The sequence below is a fragment of the Nanorana parkeri genome, unplaced genomic scaffold, assembly GCF_000935625.1.
Source record: "Nanorana parkeri isolate BGI_ZX_2015 unplaced genomic scaffold, ASM93562v1 scaffold29, whole genome shotgun sequence".
Taxonomy (NCBI): domain Eukaryota; kingdom Metazoa; phylum Chordata; class Amphibia; order Anura; family Dicroglossidae; genus Nanorana; species Nanorana parkeri.
In genome coordinates, this window is record NW_017306297.1 from 3198996 (window position 1) to 3214623 (window position 15628).

The window sequence follows — 15628 nt, forward strand, 5'->3', positions numbered from 1 at the left end:
GAGCCTTACTACCTTAATTTGCTTATGTGTGCCCTAACTGTGAAAGACACATTAGACCATATACCACTGCAGGGACCTGATATGATGAGTTAGCACTCTTTGTAAAACAATGATAAATATGTTGGTACTATATTATGAATAACATGAATGCATGCATTAAAACTACATTTTCTTTCCCTGCATCTCATTTTCCATTTTGGTGATCTTCATTTGTACATACTGTATGCTACTGTCTGTTTGGAATGTTGGCTTTTCTCCATTTACTACTACTTACTTACTACTTAAGGGAAAGTTCAATAATCAGTGTACTTAGAAATATAAACATTTGATATAATCAAATTTGACACAATTGTCTTTTCTTCCTATAGAATCCCTTGGCATGTGATGTCATTGTTGATGTTGTAAAAGAAACCGCTAACATTCTGCCTGATTATCAATGTTTTTCTACGGTAATTCTTTTTCCTATATTTAAATCTGACAAAGTCATCATATAATGTAATGTGTGTTTATGTAGTTTTTCAGAATTGCTGGATGGAGTGAGCTGTTAAAGTGATATGAAAGCTTAAAGTGACATTAAACCCTCAGATTTTTTAACATAAACCAATACTGTAATGTGTGCCTTACTGTAATCCATGGTTGTTTCCCTTCTCTTTGCTGCTCTTCCTTTTAAATCCTCATGTCTTCTCATGCTTGGGGAGTACTTCCCTTTGCAGCTGGTTGCCTCTTCCTGTAGTGCTGGCTCAGGTTTCAAACCAACACACAGACACCATGTATCCATTTCAGAGACAAGGCAGTCTGCTGCAAAACAGAAGTTCTGCCCAGCATGAGAACAGATACAGATTTAAAAGGAAGAGCAGCAAAGAGAAGGGAAACTACCATGGATTACAGTAAGGCGCACATTACAGTATTGGTTTATGTTAAAAAATCTGAGGGTTTAATGTCACTTAAGGTTTTTTATGGGGTTTCTTATACATAGGAGGCCCACATTTTTAAAAATCCTCTGTTGTTGTTCTTTAAAAATTTTCAGATCCTCTTTCTCTAGTGGGTCCCTGCATCGCTATCCCTGCACTGGTGCCACCATCAGCTAAGCAGCTGCTGTGGAGACACCTATGCGTGTGAGTTCCCGGCTGTACTCGCAAGTACCTATGTGTGCTGTGCAGCAGGCCATGCCCCTCCTCTCCTCCCTACAGATTGATTGATGGCAAAAAGAGCCTATGGCTCCTCTGCCTTCAGTATCCTCCCCCGCAACCAGGAAGTTAGGGGAATGGAGGATAGCTTCAGGGACAGGCGGCGGTGACAAGTCTTCACGGGTAAGTGTGTGGGGGGGGGGAGGGGGACAAGGGACATAAAAAGATACTGGGCATTTTTTACCTTAATGTACAGAATGCATTAAGGTAACAAACGCCTAGCCTTTATTACTACTTAAGACTAAGTGGTGCATTTAGTCTAACCATTTTTAGTTAATTGTGCTTATTATTTTATTTTTACCTGCCTGCAGTGTTATATTAATGCATGCAGTATTTGTTTTGATTGCAGAGAGCTCGTGCTGTCACAGTAAAGGGATTTTCCCCTCTCCGCTCAATAGTACAACGGGACAGACGAGCACTTGAGAAATCCAAAGGTATAGGGCATGGACAAAATGTGCATAAAGGAGAAAAACAAGAAGAAAAACATGGAAAAATGAATGAAAAAGAAAAAAAAGACCATGATAAGAAAAAAGATCATGAAAAGCAGAAAGATCGCAAAAAGAAGAAAGATCACTCTTCTGAAGAATCTGAAGAAGACCATAGAAAAAAACCTGAATCACCACCAAAAAAGCCAGGGTTTGACTTTGACAGAGGATCAGAGAGAGATAAAGTAACCCAACATCCAATAGTTACAGAGAGAGTTACCAGGAAACCTGCAATGCAACCACCTACACCATTCATACCTAAATTTCCACCCTCAACCAACCAAGCAACACTCACACCTGATGTGTCAACTTCTACATTGGCAACAGCAATTCCAGATTACACAGGGACTCTGCCTACCATTAAGACAGTTTTAGATTTTCCAGTGTTACCCCCTTTGAATGCCCCAAAATGTCCTGGTAAAGTCTGGCAGCCGTTGTTGATTATTCCAAAGTTTGCTACAGAGAAACCATTCATTATTGATGGTTTGTTCTCAGCTGCTGATGATCTAGACCCTCCAAAAGATCAGGATCCATCTACTGATCTGAGCACAACCATTTTTTTCTGATGTAGAACTGAAATTGGCCTTGGTCTCTAACACTCAGATGATTCAGAGATCACCCCACAAAAAGCTATTGCATTTCTTTATACATATGAAGAAAATTCAGTAACAATGTTTTAAATAAAAGTGAATATGCTAACTGTGGCTATTTTCCAACTGATTAATTTAAGTGTGAAACTACTGCATCTGCATTACTAATTTCTTAACAAAATTACATATACTGTAAGCCAAAACCCACATGTGACATCCTTTTGCCCTGATGAAGGGACCCTGCGTGGCCCTGAAACGTTGGCTATTTTCACTGTGACTTTGCCCAAATAAAATGGACTTATTCAAATGATATTACTGGTGATCCTTATCCACGTTCATCTACATCTGTAGGCTATCTTCTGCCTTTCTCTAATATACAAATCCTAGAGGCTATCTTCTGCCTCTCTCTAATATACAAATCCTTTTTCCAGGACCCCGTCTTTTTTGTAAACCATCACAAGCATTTGCATATGGTGGTGGTGGTGGTGGTGGGGGGTGACAGGTGAGCCCATCACCACTACTCGGAGCTAATATGATCTGTAGCAATGTCAGAAAAAATTAAAGTGAGCTCGAGAATACATCACACTAGATTGAAACAATCTGTGTACTACAGTCATACCAGTGTGGTCAGTAGATGTATACAAACTTGCAACACCCCAAGTTACCAGAAGAAATCCTGAGATAATTGTAACTTTTGTAATTTTAACAAAATGGTACTTTTCAAATAAGATCTCCCTTTGACTACCAACAGAGACATGATCTTATCAAAATAAATAGCAAGAGGTGCACACTAGACAAGTGCCCTGCAAACAAATGTGTTTAGTTTCGGATTTTTCGTTATTTTTCTTTTTGGGATTCGGGTCCAAAATACAATTTGTTCTGGTATTCTGATTTATCAGAATCCAACATTTTAATAAAATACATATAAAAAAAATATTTTAAAGTCCCCCGCGATATTAATTTAAACAAGCGTTGGTGCCCCTACGTAGGAAAACAACGATCCTGCTACACGTTAGGTATCGCTGCGTGCCACAGAGTTAGATAAATAATTCTAGGGCCAGTATTCATGGATATCTCTAAACTGATGATCCGTATTGACTTTTAAAGCGTCTCCTATGGACAATTTGGGGTACCGTATCTTGTCGCTGTTTCACGGACACACACAATTTTTAACCTGGGCATGTTGGGTATCTTTTTACTCATCATAACCTCATATTTTATATTTTACAAATAAAATGGGTATTATATTTTGTTTTTGGGGACTACAATTAGCTTAATTAACTAAGTTAATTAAGTTGGGTTTGGTAAAGAGTTGTGCAAATATTGTGCAAATCTCACTATTTCTATTCTAGGCTTTCAGAAAATATATAATGTTTGGGGGTTTAAAGTAATTTTCAGGCCTAAAATGTGGATTATAACATGTGTGCAAAAAAGGAATTGTCAGCGAAAGGGTTAAAGGTGGCACCCAGATACCTATAAGCCACCCTGCCCGCAGACCCCCACAACCAAATGGTTGTGGGGAAGAGGCCCTTGTCCTCATTGACAAAGCACCCTCCCCATGTTGAGGGAATGTGGCTTGGTATGGTGCAGGAGGGGGCGCAAGCTCCCCCCCACCCCTTGCCTGCTTTGCCAAGTTGTTGCACGGATGAAGGGTCTGGTAAATTTCCTATTACACCAGTTTTATATATATTACCTTAGATACACAAGGACCCCAAATCCCCTCCTGAGAGACCCCAAAATGTGTGCACCTCTCTAAGTCAATTCCATGGAGTCAGATGTCTAGAGCAGGCAGCATAGTTAGTGGATTTCTTAAACCACCTCTGAAGTCATATATAAAAGGTAGATCAGTATGTGATAGTGAGGTGAGAGCTGGTTATGTTAAGGTTTCACTCCCTCTTACATTTTTGTGTCCAAAGCAAATTTTTTCTTATCTATGTTTATCTTTTGTGCAATGCTCCAATATAAATAAATGTTAATTTTTTAACCACCCACATGCGAAAAAGTAGAAAGAAATTAGATAAGGGGTTATTGCACATGTCAGAGTTCATATGTGGTTCATATTTTGAAATATCCCTGCAGTTTATGTTATTTTTGCCACAATGCTTTACAGTTGGTATGAGGTTTGTCTTTTGAAATGTTCACTTTAGTTTGCACCAAACACATCTTCTGTTGCTGTGATCAAACAACTCTTGTTTCATCAGTCAATAGCACATTGTCCCAGAAGGCTTTGGTCTTTGCCTATATGTTTAAAGGCAAAATGTAGTGTTGTTTAATTGCTCTCCTTGGAGAGCAAAAGCATTTTGCTGTTATGCTAAATAAGTATATTGAATATAATATGAACTTAAACCATTGGTTTATAGGTTATATGAACTTAAACCATTGGTTTATAGGTTATAAGAAAGCCAACAATTGTGTAAGAAGGAAATAATTGTATACAATGTTACAAGAATTTGCAATCTCTACTACGTTGATAAAAATAGTGAAGCTGATCCTTAGGGCCTCTTTACATCAAGGTAGTCCATTGCAGTGAGTGAACACATGTTGGCAGCCCATATGAATGGGCTGCCAACGAACCACAATAGACCTAAAAATGAACATGCACTATTTGGTGTGCTGCTTTAATATGTTGGAGAACCACTGAAAATGAATGGCACCCCAACGCACACATGCATTGTGGGTTTCTGTGTGTTATGACAATGCGTGTGTTAGCACAGTGGTTTGTAGATGTGCGCAATTCGTTTTGTTCCGAATTGAAATTTGTACGAATTTCTGTAAACATTCTGGACATTCGTATGCATCCAAATTTCCGAATGACAGAAATAACGAATCTGAACTCATCTGAATGTTTGATAACGAAATTCGGATGTATCCAAATTTCATTTGGAAACTAAACACAAGCGGGAGAGTTGTCATTTACAGCTCTCTGGCTTTCTGCGGAACCATGCTCACAAGGCCATCCGGACCCCTGGTGACACCCTGCACTGCCCTCCTAAGACCCCGCACAGCCCTAGTGAGATCCTTCACAGCCCTCCTAAAACCCTGGAGACATCAGGCCCCCACCCTGGAGCAACACAGAAAATGTAGCTTCATATTATTCTGCATTGCTGTATAATGTATTTCTGGGTTTTGTTGTCCTCTATAGCTGGTGGTATTCTGAATTGTTGTATAATGTATTGCTGGAATTTGTTGTCCCGGTAGAGCTAGTAGTCAGTGGCAGAACTACCAGGGTCACAGCGGTGGTGGTCCTGGCGCTCCACCACTGTCCTAAAATCATAAGTTTTTATTATTTTAGAAAAACTGTCACATGACACTAAAAAAAGTCCTGTCTATCCTGAACCCATGTGCTGACAAAGCCTCCAAAACGTTAGAGTATGTGCACTACTGCACTCCTGTAAATCTAACTCTCATCTCATTTCCCTCACCTTCCTGCTTCTCCTGCTTTCTGAGGACATTTCACCTTCCTTAACAACTTCTCTGCCTGGCTAACCTACTTTCTCTCCTCTGAAACACCCACTGTTTCTTGGTGACTTTAATGTCCCTGTTAATGTTAACACACCAGCAACCTCTTGGCTACTCAGCCCAACTTCTTCCTTTGGCCTAACTCAATGGACTAACACTTCTACTCACTCTAATGGTAACACCCTTGATCTCATATTTTCCCAGCTCCGCAGTCCTTGCAATCTCTCCAGAAAAATAACAGTGGTTGGGCTGTGGGGGGACACAAATAAAGTATGGCAGTGATCAAAACCTCACAACCCAGAACAGGAGAAAATCCTGTTATAGAGTCCAGTCATAGAACCCAGAAACAGTTGTTAGTTGAGGTAATGCCACAATCAAAGGCCCTAATGCACTAAGGTACGAATAATGCAAAATTATTTGACGTTGCCCTGACTCACATGCACAGCTTTGTTTGTGCAAATCTTGCAGAGTGTTTGCAGAGTGCAAAGTTGGGTAATATTTGTATTCAAAGTCTAATGACCTATGTCTGTATAAGCAAGATTGTTTTTCTCTTTCTAGTTCATCCATATTTGCACAGATTTAACATAACAGTCCAGAGCAAGCTCTACTTGTGATCTCTTCCAGCAATGAATCTCCTGCCCATACTGATTTTCTGTTTTCATTGTTTTTTAAGTGCTGCTGTTCCGGTTCCAGATATCGGTGTTGACTGCGATGACCCAAATATTTTTAAGGCAGTAGATGAAGCACTGAGATACTACAATGATGCTAAAGAAGATGGGAACCAATTTCTTCTGTTCAGAGTAACAGATGCCAAACAAAGGGTATGTATACATCAACATTTACATCATGTGCCTTGCCATTAGGGCCTCATAAATGTTCTACTGTAACTAGCAAACTTTGAAATGTTCTTGGATCATTATGTATTACAGGGTCAGTTCCCCAAAACTGGTGTTTCAGTATGGCGTTAATTCTCAGGGTTTAAAGTATGCAACTTTTTCTCACATCTCTTAGGACTTCAATGATGAGATTAAATGCTAGAAGTTTTCATGCTGGTCCACAAGTCAATATCATTACAAGAGAGTCGTATTATTCCAAATGTATTTGTTAACTACATTTATGTCAGATAAGGAGAATGCAATAATAAAGTGAGACTCCTTCTGCAGAAAAAGAAAGAGCAAGAGTAAAGCTGGCCATACACCTATTGATTATCTGCAGATTTTCTATGGTCAGATGGAAAAAGCGCAACAGATTCCTCCATCTACGCTAAATTGTGAGGATGGAGGAATTTCCCACTGGGCCAAGCTTCACTATCTTGCTAGTCGGCCCCGCTGGCTCTCAAAATACCTGAACAATGCCTGCATCCAATAAGATTGTTCAGGTATTTTGACAGCCAGCGGGGCTGACTAGCAAGATACTGAAGCTTGGCCCAGTGGGAGATTCCTCCATCCTCACAGTTTAGCATAGATAGAGGAATCTGTTGCACTTTTTTCCATCTGACCATAGAAAATCTGCAGATAATCTATAGGTGTATAGCTAGCTTTATTTGTACTAGAAGGATAGATATATAATAATATAATAAGGTCGATTGGTGTATGTACCGATTTACCACTATCCAGACAAAACTGAAATAAAAAGTTTGACTTGACTGATTCTTTAACAACGGAACTGAAGAAAAGAGGAGGTGTTACCAAAGTCTACCTTTCATACATAGCAGATTAATCTGCTAATCACTTGTTATGGGCAACACAATCACTTGTTTTCTTCATTTTTCTATACCTTAACTTTAGTATGGTTTTTGTTTGTTCAAACTCAGGATTCTGAGTGAATGAATCACACATATGCACAGTTACAGATAATAGAATCAATAGAGCAATATCTATTTACAGAGATTTGTAGTGTATTCAAATGGTAACTAATGCAGCTGTGGAATTAGCTACTTGCTTTCATCACTGATAGATGAGTATCATTGTTATCCATATTATATTTTGTGGGACTTGTCAGTAGCATAAGTTCATGTATAAAATGTTCCTCCTAAAATGCAAATGTGAGTCATTCATTTAGTGGTAAACAGATGCTATAAAACAGCTCTAAAAGTAATTGGTAATTACTAAAGCTTATGTGTGTACCCTGGCATATCAATCATGTGCGGACAAACAGATGGTATCCTCACAATATTTACTAGGTGTTTCCCTGCAGGTGGTTTGATATGGAGTATACTATTTAGTGCCTGAATGTTGGCTTCAATAGAGAATACATCAAAGATCAAAAATATACCATGCATGCGGTAAAAAACCTTAAGGGCCCATTCACACCATACAGTAGATCAATGTGTCATGCATGCATTGGTGCATTGCTGTTCCATTCATTTTCAATGGCACAGATCATCTTCAATAGCACTTCAGTGCACCTTCAATGCACATGCATTTACGCACAGTAATGTACTAACCTGGGTTCTGGTGCATCTAGAGGCTTTCTTAGCCTTTTTGCTAAATAAGTCTCCTGTCAGGGCAGGGGGGTGTTGCTGGATGGTGCACAATTGGGGAGGAGAGGTAGTGCTGGTGGAGAATTATGCTTTTAAGAGCCAGGCAGGGAAATGGGTAAGGGCTGCAAAAACTAATCGATTAACTAGATTATAATCAATAACGAGAATCGTTGGCAACGAATCTCTTCATCGATTAGTTGCTTTTTGATTAGTTGCCGCCGATGTGCTCCTCCGTTGTCCTGCCACTGGTGCTGGCTGCAGCGGTCTGTGTCCCTTACAATCCTCGCTGCTCTCCCCGTCTGTATCGGCAGAGGCAGCAAGGACAAAGACCACTGTAGTCAGCACCAGCGGGGAGGAGAGACCGCTGTGAATGCATGCCCCCGCTGCCCTCCCCGTACCTCCTCTGCTGCCTCCGTACCTCCGCTGCTGCTCCCGTACCTTCTCTGCCCCCTGTGCCTTCACTGCCGCCCTGTGTCTCCTCTGCCCCACCCTGTTCTTCCTCTGTCCCGCCCCCATGCCTCTGCTGCTGCCCCGTTCCTCCCCTGCATCTAGAGGCAGGGAGCCATACCCAGCCTGCTATTATATATTTAAAATGCAATAGCCAATAACAGGCTGGCTATTGCACCCACCCACTGCCTGCTGTCAATCAGCAGAGGAGGGCCTGATGGAGAACTTTCTCCTTCACCTCCCTATTCTGCTGATTGACAGCAGGCAATGGGTGGGTGCAATAGCCAGCCTGTAATTGGCTATTGCAATTTGAAATATCCAATAGCAGGCTGGCTATTGCTCCCAGCAATAAAGTGTTAAAAAAAGTTTAAAAAATAAAGTTAAATAAAATTAAAACGACTCATAGTTATTTTATTATATTGGCGTTTTAAAATTCACATTATTTAAGATCCATAAAACTAATCAAAATGTCTAATATAATACATACGATTATTTAAAAATGATACAGTATATAAAAGGTGGGAAAAGTCATTTTTCTGCTTGACAAATTTTGCTACAGGAGGTGCATTGCGGTGCCATTCAATTCAATGGATCTCAAATGCACCTCTCGTCTGCAGTGTGATCGCCCGCACTGGAATGCATGCAGTTTTATTCGGAAGAAACGGTATGTCTGTAACGCTGCATTTGTGCATTTTATTTTAAATAAATGATGGTATTATTTTTTACATTTTATCTGATTAATCGATTAATTAATTAAAGTTAATAATTGGCTAATTAATCAATTATGAAAATAATCGTTAGCTGCAGCCCTAAAGGGCTTTGCACCTCCCTGCCAAGCTCTTAGCCAACAGGAACGCTCTAGCTAGTGTCCCGCTGAGCTCCTGGCAAAAAGTGATGTCTCTGGTTGCCAGGAGGTCTGTGGGACGCTCTTCCCTGCTGTCCCCCCATCTGACCCAAAGAAATGCTATCTGAGGCAACACCTTCAGGCTGCCTCATAATAAGGATGGCCCTGGATGCGCCGCATCGAAAAATTTTTCCCTTTTTAGGTCCATTGTGGTGCAGTTATGTGCGGTGCCTTCCATGCTGGGTGATGCATTCCCCATCCCTGACCCCAGCCTGCCGCAGCCCCAGCCTACTGAATCAAAAAACTAATCAAAATACGGCATGCATTAAGCTTTTGTAAAGAAACGGAAAGCACCCCTTAGTCTCGTTTGTCTTTACTCTTTAAGTTATCTAGAAGAAGGACAGCGTGGGAACAGAATAAATACAATTCTTGGTTTAAAAAGAATTCCAAGGTCACAGGTTATATTATGTCCATGTGTTTTTTCATACATGGAAAGTAATTAAATAATGTTCTTGTATAGCCTATGAGTTTTTTTGTCAAGGTAACTCTAAATGTAAAATGTATTTGCGTATTGCGCAAATGCAATGCTGTTGGCTTATTATGGTTTCATGATTTTCTATTTTCTGTCTCATATCAGTAGAGGTTACAATGGGAAACAGAAAACAATAATAAGCAATCATAAAAGAAAAAGTGACAGCAATGTATCAGTAATCAGGAAATCTGTATTATGTAGGCTGCTATTATTAAAATTTCAGTCCCAGTGAAAAAAGAGCACCAGTGAGGATGAATCCCCCTAAATGGGACACAGACCGCAATAAAAACCTGGCAGGGGTTCTAGCCCTCCATCACTTTAACTAAAACTTAAAAAAAATAATAATATTAAGTTACACATTTCTCTCAGTACAGGTTTGAGGCTAGGTTCACATCTGCACTACACCGCACGACACCCGGGAAGCGCATCGCGGTATCGCGCAGTCCTGCACAATGCATGCAGCGATTGCCATGTGGCCCCATTGATTTCAATGGGGCGACATCCGCGTGGCAATCGCAGAAAAAAGGTACAAGCACCTTTTTTTGCTATATTATTTGGCTGTATTAGTCGCAACCGTGTTCGGAAGCAGGAGCAGAATCACGGCGGGAAACTGCGCGATCCGCCCCGGCGCACGACTGGGGTGCCATTAGAAAATAATGCAACCCACAGCGAGATCAGTTCACACCTTGGCGACTCCTTCTTGCGCTGCAATCAGTGAGGTATCACCTAGGTGTGAACCTAGCCTTAGAGGTAGAGCCAGCTGTGCCCGTCCCCTCCCCCGTCCATTCCTCCAATCAGCACTGGAGGATCGGAGAGGAGAGGGGAGGGGGGGAATCCCTGCGGGGAGCAATGACTGACAGTCACCACTGTCTGCAGGGAAATAATTGTGAACTGAGTGATCAGCAGTATGTGATCGCTCAGTTCTCAATCAATAAAGCCGACATGTGACATCTGCAGTGTCACATGCGGGCTCTAATTCAGGGGACGAAAGTATTTCACTCTTCCCATAATTCTCCTTTAAGGAAGCAACAGCGGGCAACCTTAGTGCACATGTGCCCCTATTTTTAAAATGCCAACTCTGGGAAAAAATTATTTACACACCGCACTGGGTATGTACATGGTCACTAAACAGCTTTCCCACCCCTTCTCACTACTTGCCCATTCACAAATGTGTTGTGATGTGACATGATCTCTCCCCCTGCAAATCACAGAAGTCCTTGTAGTCTTTGAAAAAAAAATACAAGGCATTTTGTGAATGGGCAGAAGTCAGGAAGTGTGCTCCAGTTAGTGCTGTGCGTAGTGCTTCACATTCCTCACTACGCACAGCGCCCTAAAGCCAAATGTTTTATGTAGGAGATGGCGTGCTGCAAGGTAAGATTTTTATACTTTGCAGCAGGCATCCACACACAACATGCAGCTTTTTAGTGATCATTTGTACATCCAGTGCAGTGCATAAATTATCATATTTCCTGGAGCTGGGCTTTAAAGGAGAATTATGGGGTGAGTGAAAAACACTCAGCCCCATAATTCAAGCCGACCGGTGACAAAATAGCTGTCAAACGTCGGCTCTATTGATTGGGAAGTCAGCGAACATACAGTGCCGATTGCTGACTTCCCAATCCTCTGCCTGAAGAGAGCGGTGACTGTCAGTCACCACTCACCGCAGAGATTCCCCCCTTCCCTCTCCGATCCTCCAGCGCTCACTGGAGGAATGGATGGGGAAGGGGGCAGGCAGGCAGGCTCTAGAGGAAGAGCCAGCTTTCAATCAGCTCGACAGTGTCGGGATGCTTCCTGGCTGTGGAGCGGCTCTGTGCTCTCAGCATATAGTGGGAAATAGCACGCTACATGCTGAGTTTTAGGTCAACGTAGGCAACAGTATATGTCCTCCCTGACCCTAAAGAGAACTAGGGGCAAAACAAGTTTAAATAATGTTATAATAAATCTACATGAACTGTATCTTTACACACTGTGATCAGTAATAGCTTTTCTCTGCTGCGCACTGAAAAGGTGACATTTCAGCTAAGATAGAAAAAACTACAGACAGTCATTTCAATATTTAAGTGGTAATCTCACACATGGTCTTATATTATTTTGGTGTACTTGGTGCATTTGACTGGTTTCCATGTAACATGTTTCAGCCACTCTATGCTGCTATAGGTAGCTTACAAGATGGGAGCCATTGTGCTAGAGGTGTGTGACTCATAAGAGTGGCTGCTGGGTGACTTCACACACTATATCAACTATGTATATACTGTATTTATATATATGCTGTGTATATACAACTTTGCTTTAAAATTTATCTCCTTTTTTTTCAACCAGAATGATGAAAATGGTCAGATACATTATTTTCTTGATTATGAAATACGTGAAGGCTCATGCACAGTGAAGAGCATGCACAGTTGGCAAGATTGCCAGTTCCAGGCACATACACCAGTAAGATTATTTATGCACTTTTTCTCTTTGATATGTGTGTTCAGTTTTACCAACAAATCAGTATTATTTTAGTATGTCAGTTTTTTGGGTGTGTGCTGATGGGCTACATTTCCACCGACTTCCTGCTTCTTTTAGGGACTACAGAGAAAAGCTGTACATACTAACTTGTCCTGCTCTGACATCCACCAACCCACCAGTTAAGTAGCAAAGCAAGAAAGTCTCATAACTCCTGCTTCATTTTCTGTTAGGTAAATGGAAAATTCAGTCACAAACATTAAATGTCCTTGTAAAAGACACTGGTTGTGGATGGACATAGAAACACAGGTACATACTGTATAAGAACTGTATGAGATACAGCCTTTATCCGTCCCTTTTGTGATATGGATGCCTAAATAAACACTTTAATTTGGTACTAATATGTACATGAGCAGTACCAAGGCTATAAACATTGGTGTTATATCAACTGGAAGAATTTCTAAATTAGGAACAGACCTAGAGGTGGGAAGAAAGGGAAGTAATGGGGAAATATTGTAATGGTATATAGTTGTATTTCATGGAATATAGGTGGACTGTATATAAAGGCAATAAATATTCAGACAAATTCCCAATCACGTTTACTCCAGAAATCTGATGTTATCCAGCTACTTGTTACCTGTGCACCTACACTATATTGTCAAAAGTATTGGGACACCCCTCCAAATCATTGGATTCAGGTGTTCCAATGACCTCCATGGCCACAAGTGTATAAAATCAAGCACCTAGGCATGCAGACTGCTTCTGCAAACATTTGTGAAAGAAGGGGTCGCTCTCAGGAGCTCAGTGAATTCAAGCGTGGTACCTTGATAGGTTGCCACCTGTGCAATAAGTCCATCCGTGAAATTTCCTTGCTACTAAATATTCCACGGTCAACTGTTAGTGGTATTATAACCAAGTGGAAGCGACTGGGAACAACAGCAACTCAGCCACGAAGTGGTAGGCCACTTAAAATGACCGAGCAGGGTTCATGCAGCTGAAGCGCACATTAAGCAGAAGTTGCCAACTGTCTGCATTCTGCCAAGTGTAAAGTTTGGTAAAGGGGGATTATGGTGTGGGGTTGTTTTTCAGGGGTTAGGGTTGGCTCCTTAGTTCCAGTGAAGGGAACTCTTAAGGCATTAGCATACCAAGACATTTTGGACAATTTCATGCTCCCAACTTTGTGGGAAGTTTGGGGATGGCCCATTCCTGTTCCAACATGACTGCGCACCAGTGCACAAAGCAAGGTCCATAAAGACATGGATGAGCGAATTTGGGGTGGAGGAACTTGACTGGCCTGCACAGAGTCCTGACCTCAACCCGATAGAACACCTTTGAGATAAATTAGAGTGGAGACTGCGAGCCAGGCCTTCTTGCCCAACATCAGTACCTGACATCAAAAATGCGCTTCAGGAAGAATGGTCAAACATTCCCATAGACACACTCCTAAACCTTGTGGACAGACTTCCCAGAAGAGTTGAAGCTGTTATAGCTGCAAAGGGTGGACCAACTCAATAGTAAACCCTGCGGACTAAGACTGGGATGCCATGAAAGTTTATGTGCGTGTGGGGAAACATGTGGGGAAATGTGCATAAAAATGCGCGTTTTACGTGTGGAAACGCTGATGCCTAGGTTTGAATGGAGACTTAGGGGTCTATTCACAAAGCTGCCGAAGGATCTGGCCGTAGCTTCGGCCGATCCTTCGGCTAGCTTCGGCACCAGCCACACGAAGCAAGCCGATGTACGGCTGATTTCAGCCGATATACGGCTGAAATCAGCCGTACCAGCCTGAAGTGAATAGCCGAACAGTGTTCGGCTCACTTCACTTCTGATCGGTCATTCACTCGGCTGCCCTCGGCAGCTTTGTGAATAGACCCCTTAGTGCCATTTGCCTCAGCTTAGTCACAGTCAAAATGAACAAAGATGAAAGGGATTTAGGACCCTTCCAAGAGGCTTCTGCTGTTGAAAAGAAATACACTCAGATGGATATTCCAATGAGTATTATGGTATGATTGGAAAGATTGACCATATTGACTTAAATGAATAACACCTATTTAGTTGAGGGTCGTTTCCCTGCAGTTTCAGTCCCTGCAGCCTCTATCCCCCCTCTGCTGCGGTGATGAGATGCCCCTTGGTGTCCTTAGAAGCCAAGCAGGACCGTTTGGGTGAGTATATCTTTGTTATTTTAGACCCTAGACCAAAACGAGCACTTAACCTTTGCAGTAAGTGGGGGTAGCCCACCGCAAGGATCACATTTTATTCGCCCATTTGTTCTGTCCTTTAACTCTTTTAACTCATGTTGGCTGTAAGCAATGCACTACTTTTATGTAATTTATCAGCAAAGTTTTGCTTCCATTACTAGTCAGCTAATAGGCTACTATCTGTGCAGGAACAGGGAAAATGTTCAGCACATCTCCTTATCAACACAGAAAAGAAGATCCGGACTGTTGTGTCGCAAACCTGCAGTGTCAGTAAAGGTATGATCATTAAAATTGGTGGACTGCTCATTAAAATTCATGTTTTATTAATTAGTAGGGAATGCCAGTGTTAACAAACCATATTTGTTTTTAGTAAAAAAAATATTTTTAATCACGCCATGTGATACATCATAGATTTTATTGAAGTGGGTTAAAGGAATTAAAATTTCCTGTTGTCACTCGAGGTTTGTCACATTCCCTATGAGCGCTCAGGACATAGAGCAGAACCTAGATCAACCATGTGATGTGACTCTGACACCCAAAAAAGCTACTCACAGCACATATAAGCCTCTTCTATCATCATTGTCTCTACCACATCCCCACCACAAAGTGTTCTCTGGTACCTCTCACCCCATCCACTTTATGTTCTCTTGGAGCTTCCCCTCAAATATTCATTTTCTGGTATTTCTCCGGTTGTCCATATTGTGTTTTTTGGCAGCTCTCCCTCAATTGTCGATGCTAAATTTTTTGACAGATCTCCTCCTACTGTCCACTCTATGTTTTCTAGCAGCTCCACCTACCATCAGCATGATTGTACATTACAGACATCCCAACCTGCAAAACCTTATTTCAGGGAGGTTCACGCCTCATTTCAGGGAGGTGCCCTTTCTGTTTTTTGGGTTGTTTTTTACAGCGGCCGTCGTCAGAATATAAAAGAAATAATAATGATAATATATATA

At 41.4% G+C, this 15628-nt stretch overlaps 2 protein-coding genes across 2 annotated transcripts in view; both read left to right on the forward strand.

The window, feature by feature from the left end:
* Nucleotides 1-2238, forward strand: part of LOC108795792 (T-kininogen 2-like) — a 32369-nt gene extending 30131 nt beyond the window's left edge. The window contains exons 10-11 of the mRNA XM_018567099.1: nt 369-449; nt 1537-2238. Coding sequence (XP_018422601.1) covers nt 369-449; nt 1537-2238 — 783 coding nt within the window. The remainder of the gene's footprint in view (nt 1-368; nt 450-1536) is intronic.
* Nucleotides 2239-2732: 494 nt separating this feature from the next.
* Nucleotides 2733-15628, forward strand: part of LOC108795800 (kininogen-2-like) — a 32342-nt gene continuing 19446 nt past the window's right edge. The window contains exons 1-4 of the mRNA XM_018567111.1: nt 2733-2764; nt 6395-6542; nt 12346-12459; nt 14861-14948. Of these exons, the coding sequence (XP_018422613.1) occupies nt 2733-2764; nt 6395-6542; nt 12346-12459; nt 14861-14948 (382 nt within the window). The remainder of the gene's footprint in view (nt 2765-6394; nt 6543-12345; nt 12460-14860; nt 14949-15628) is intronic.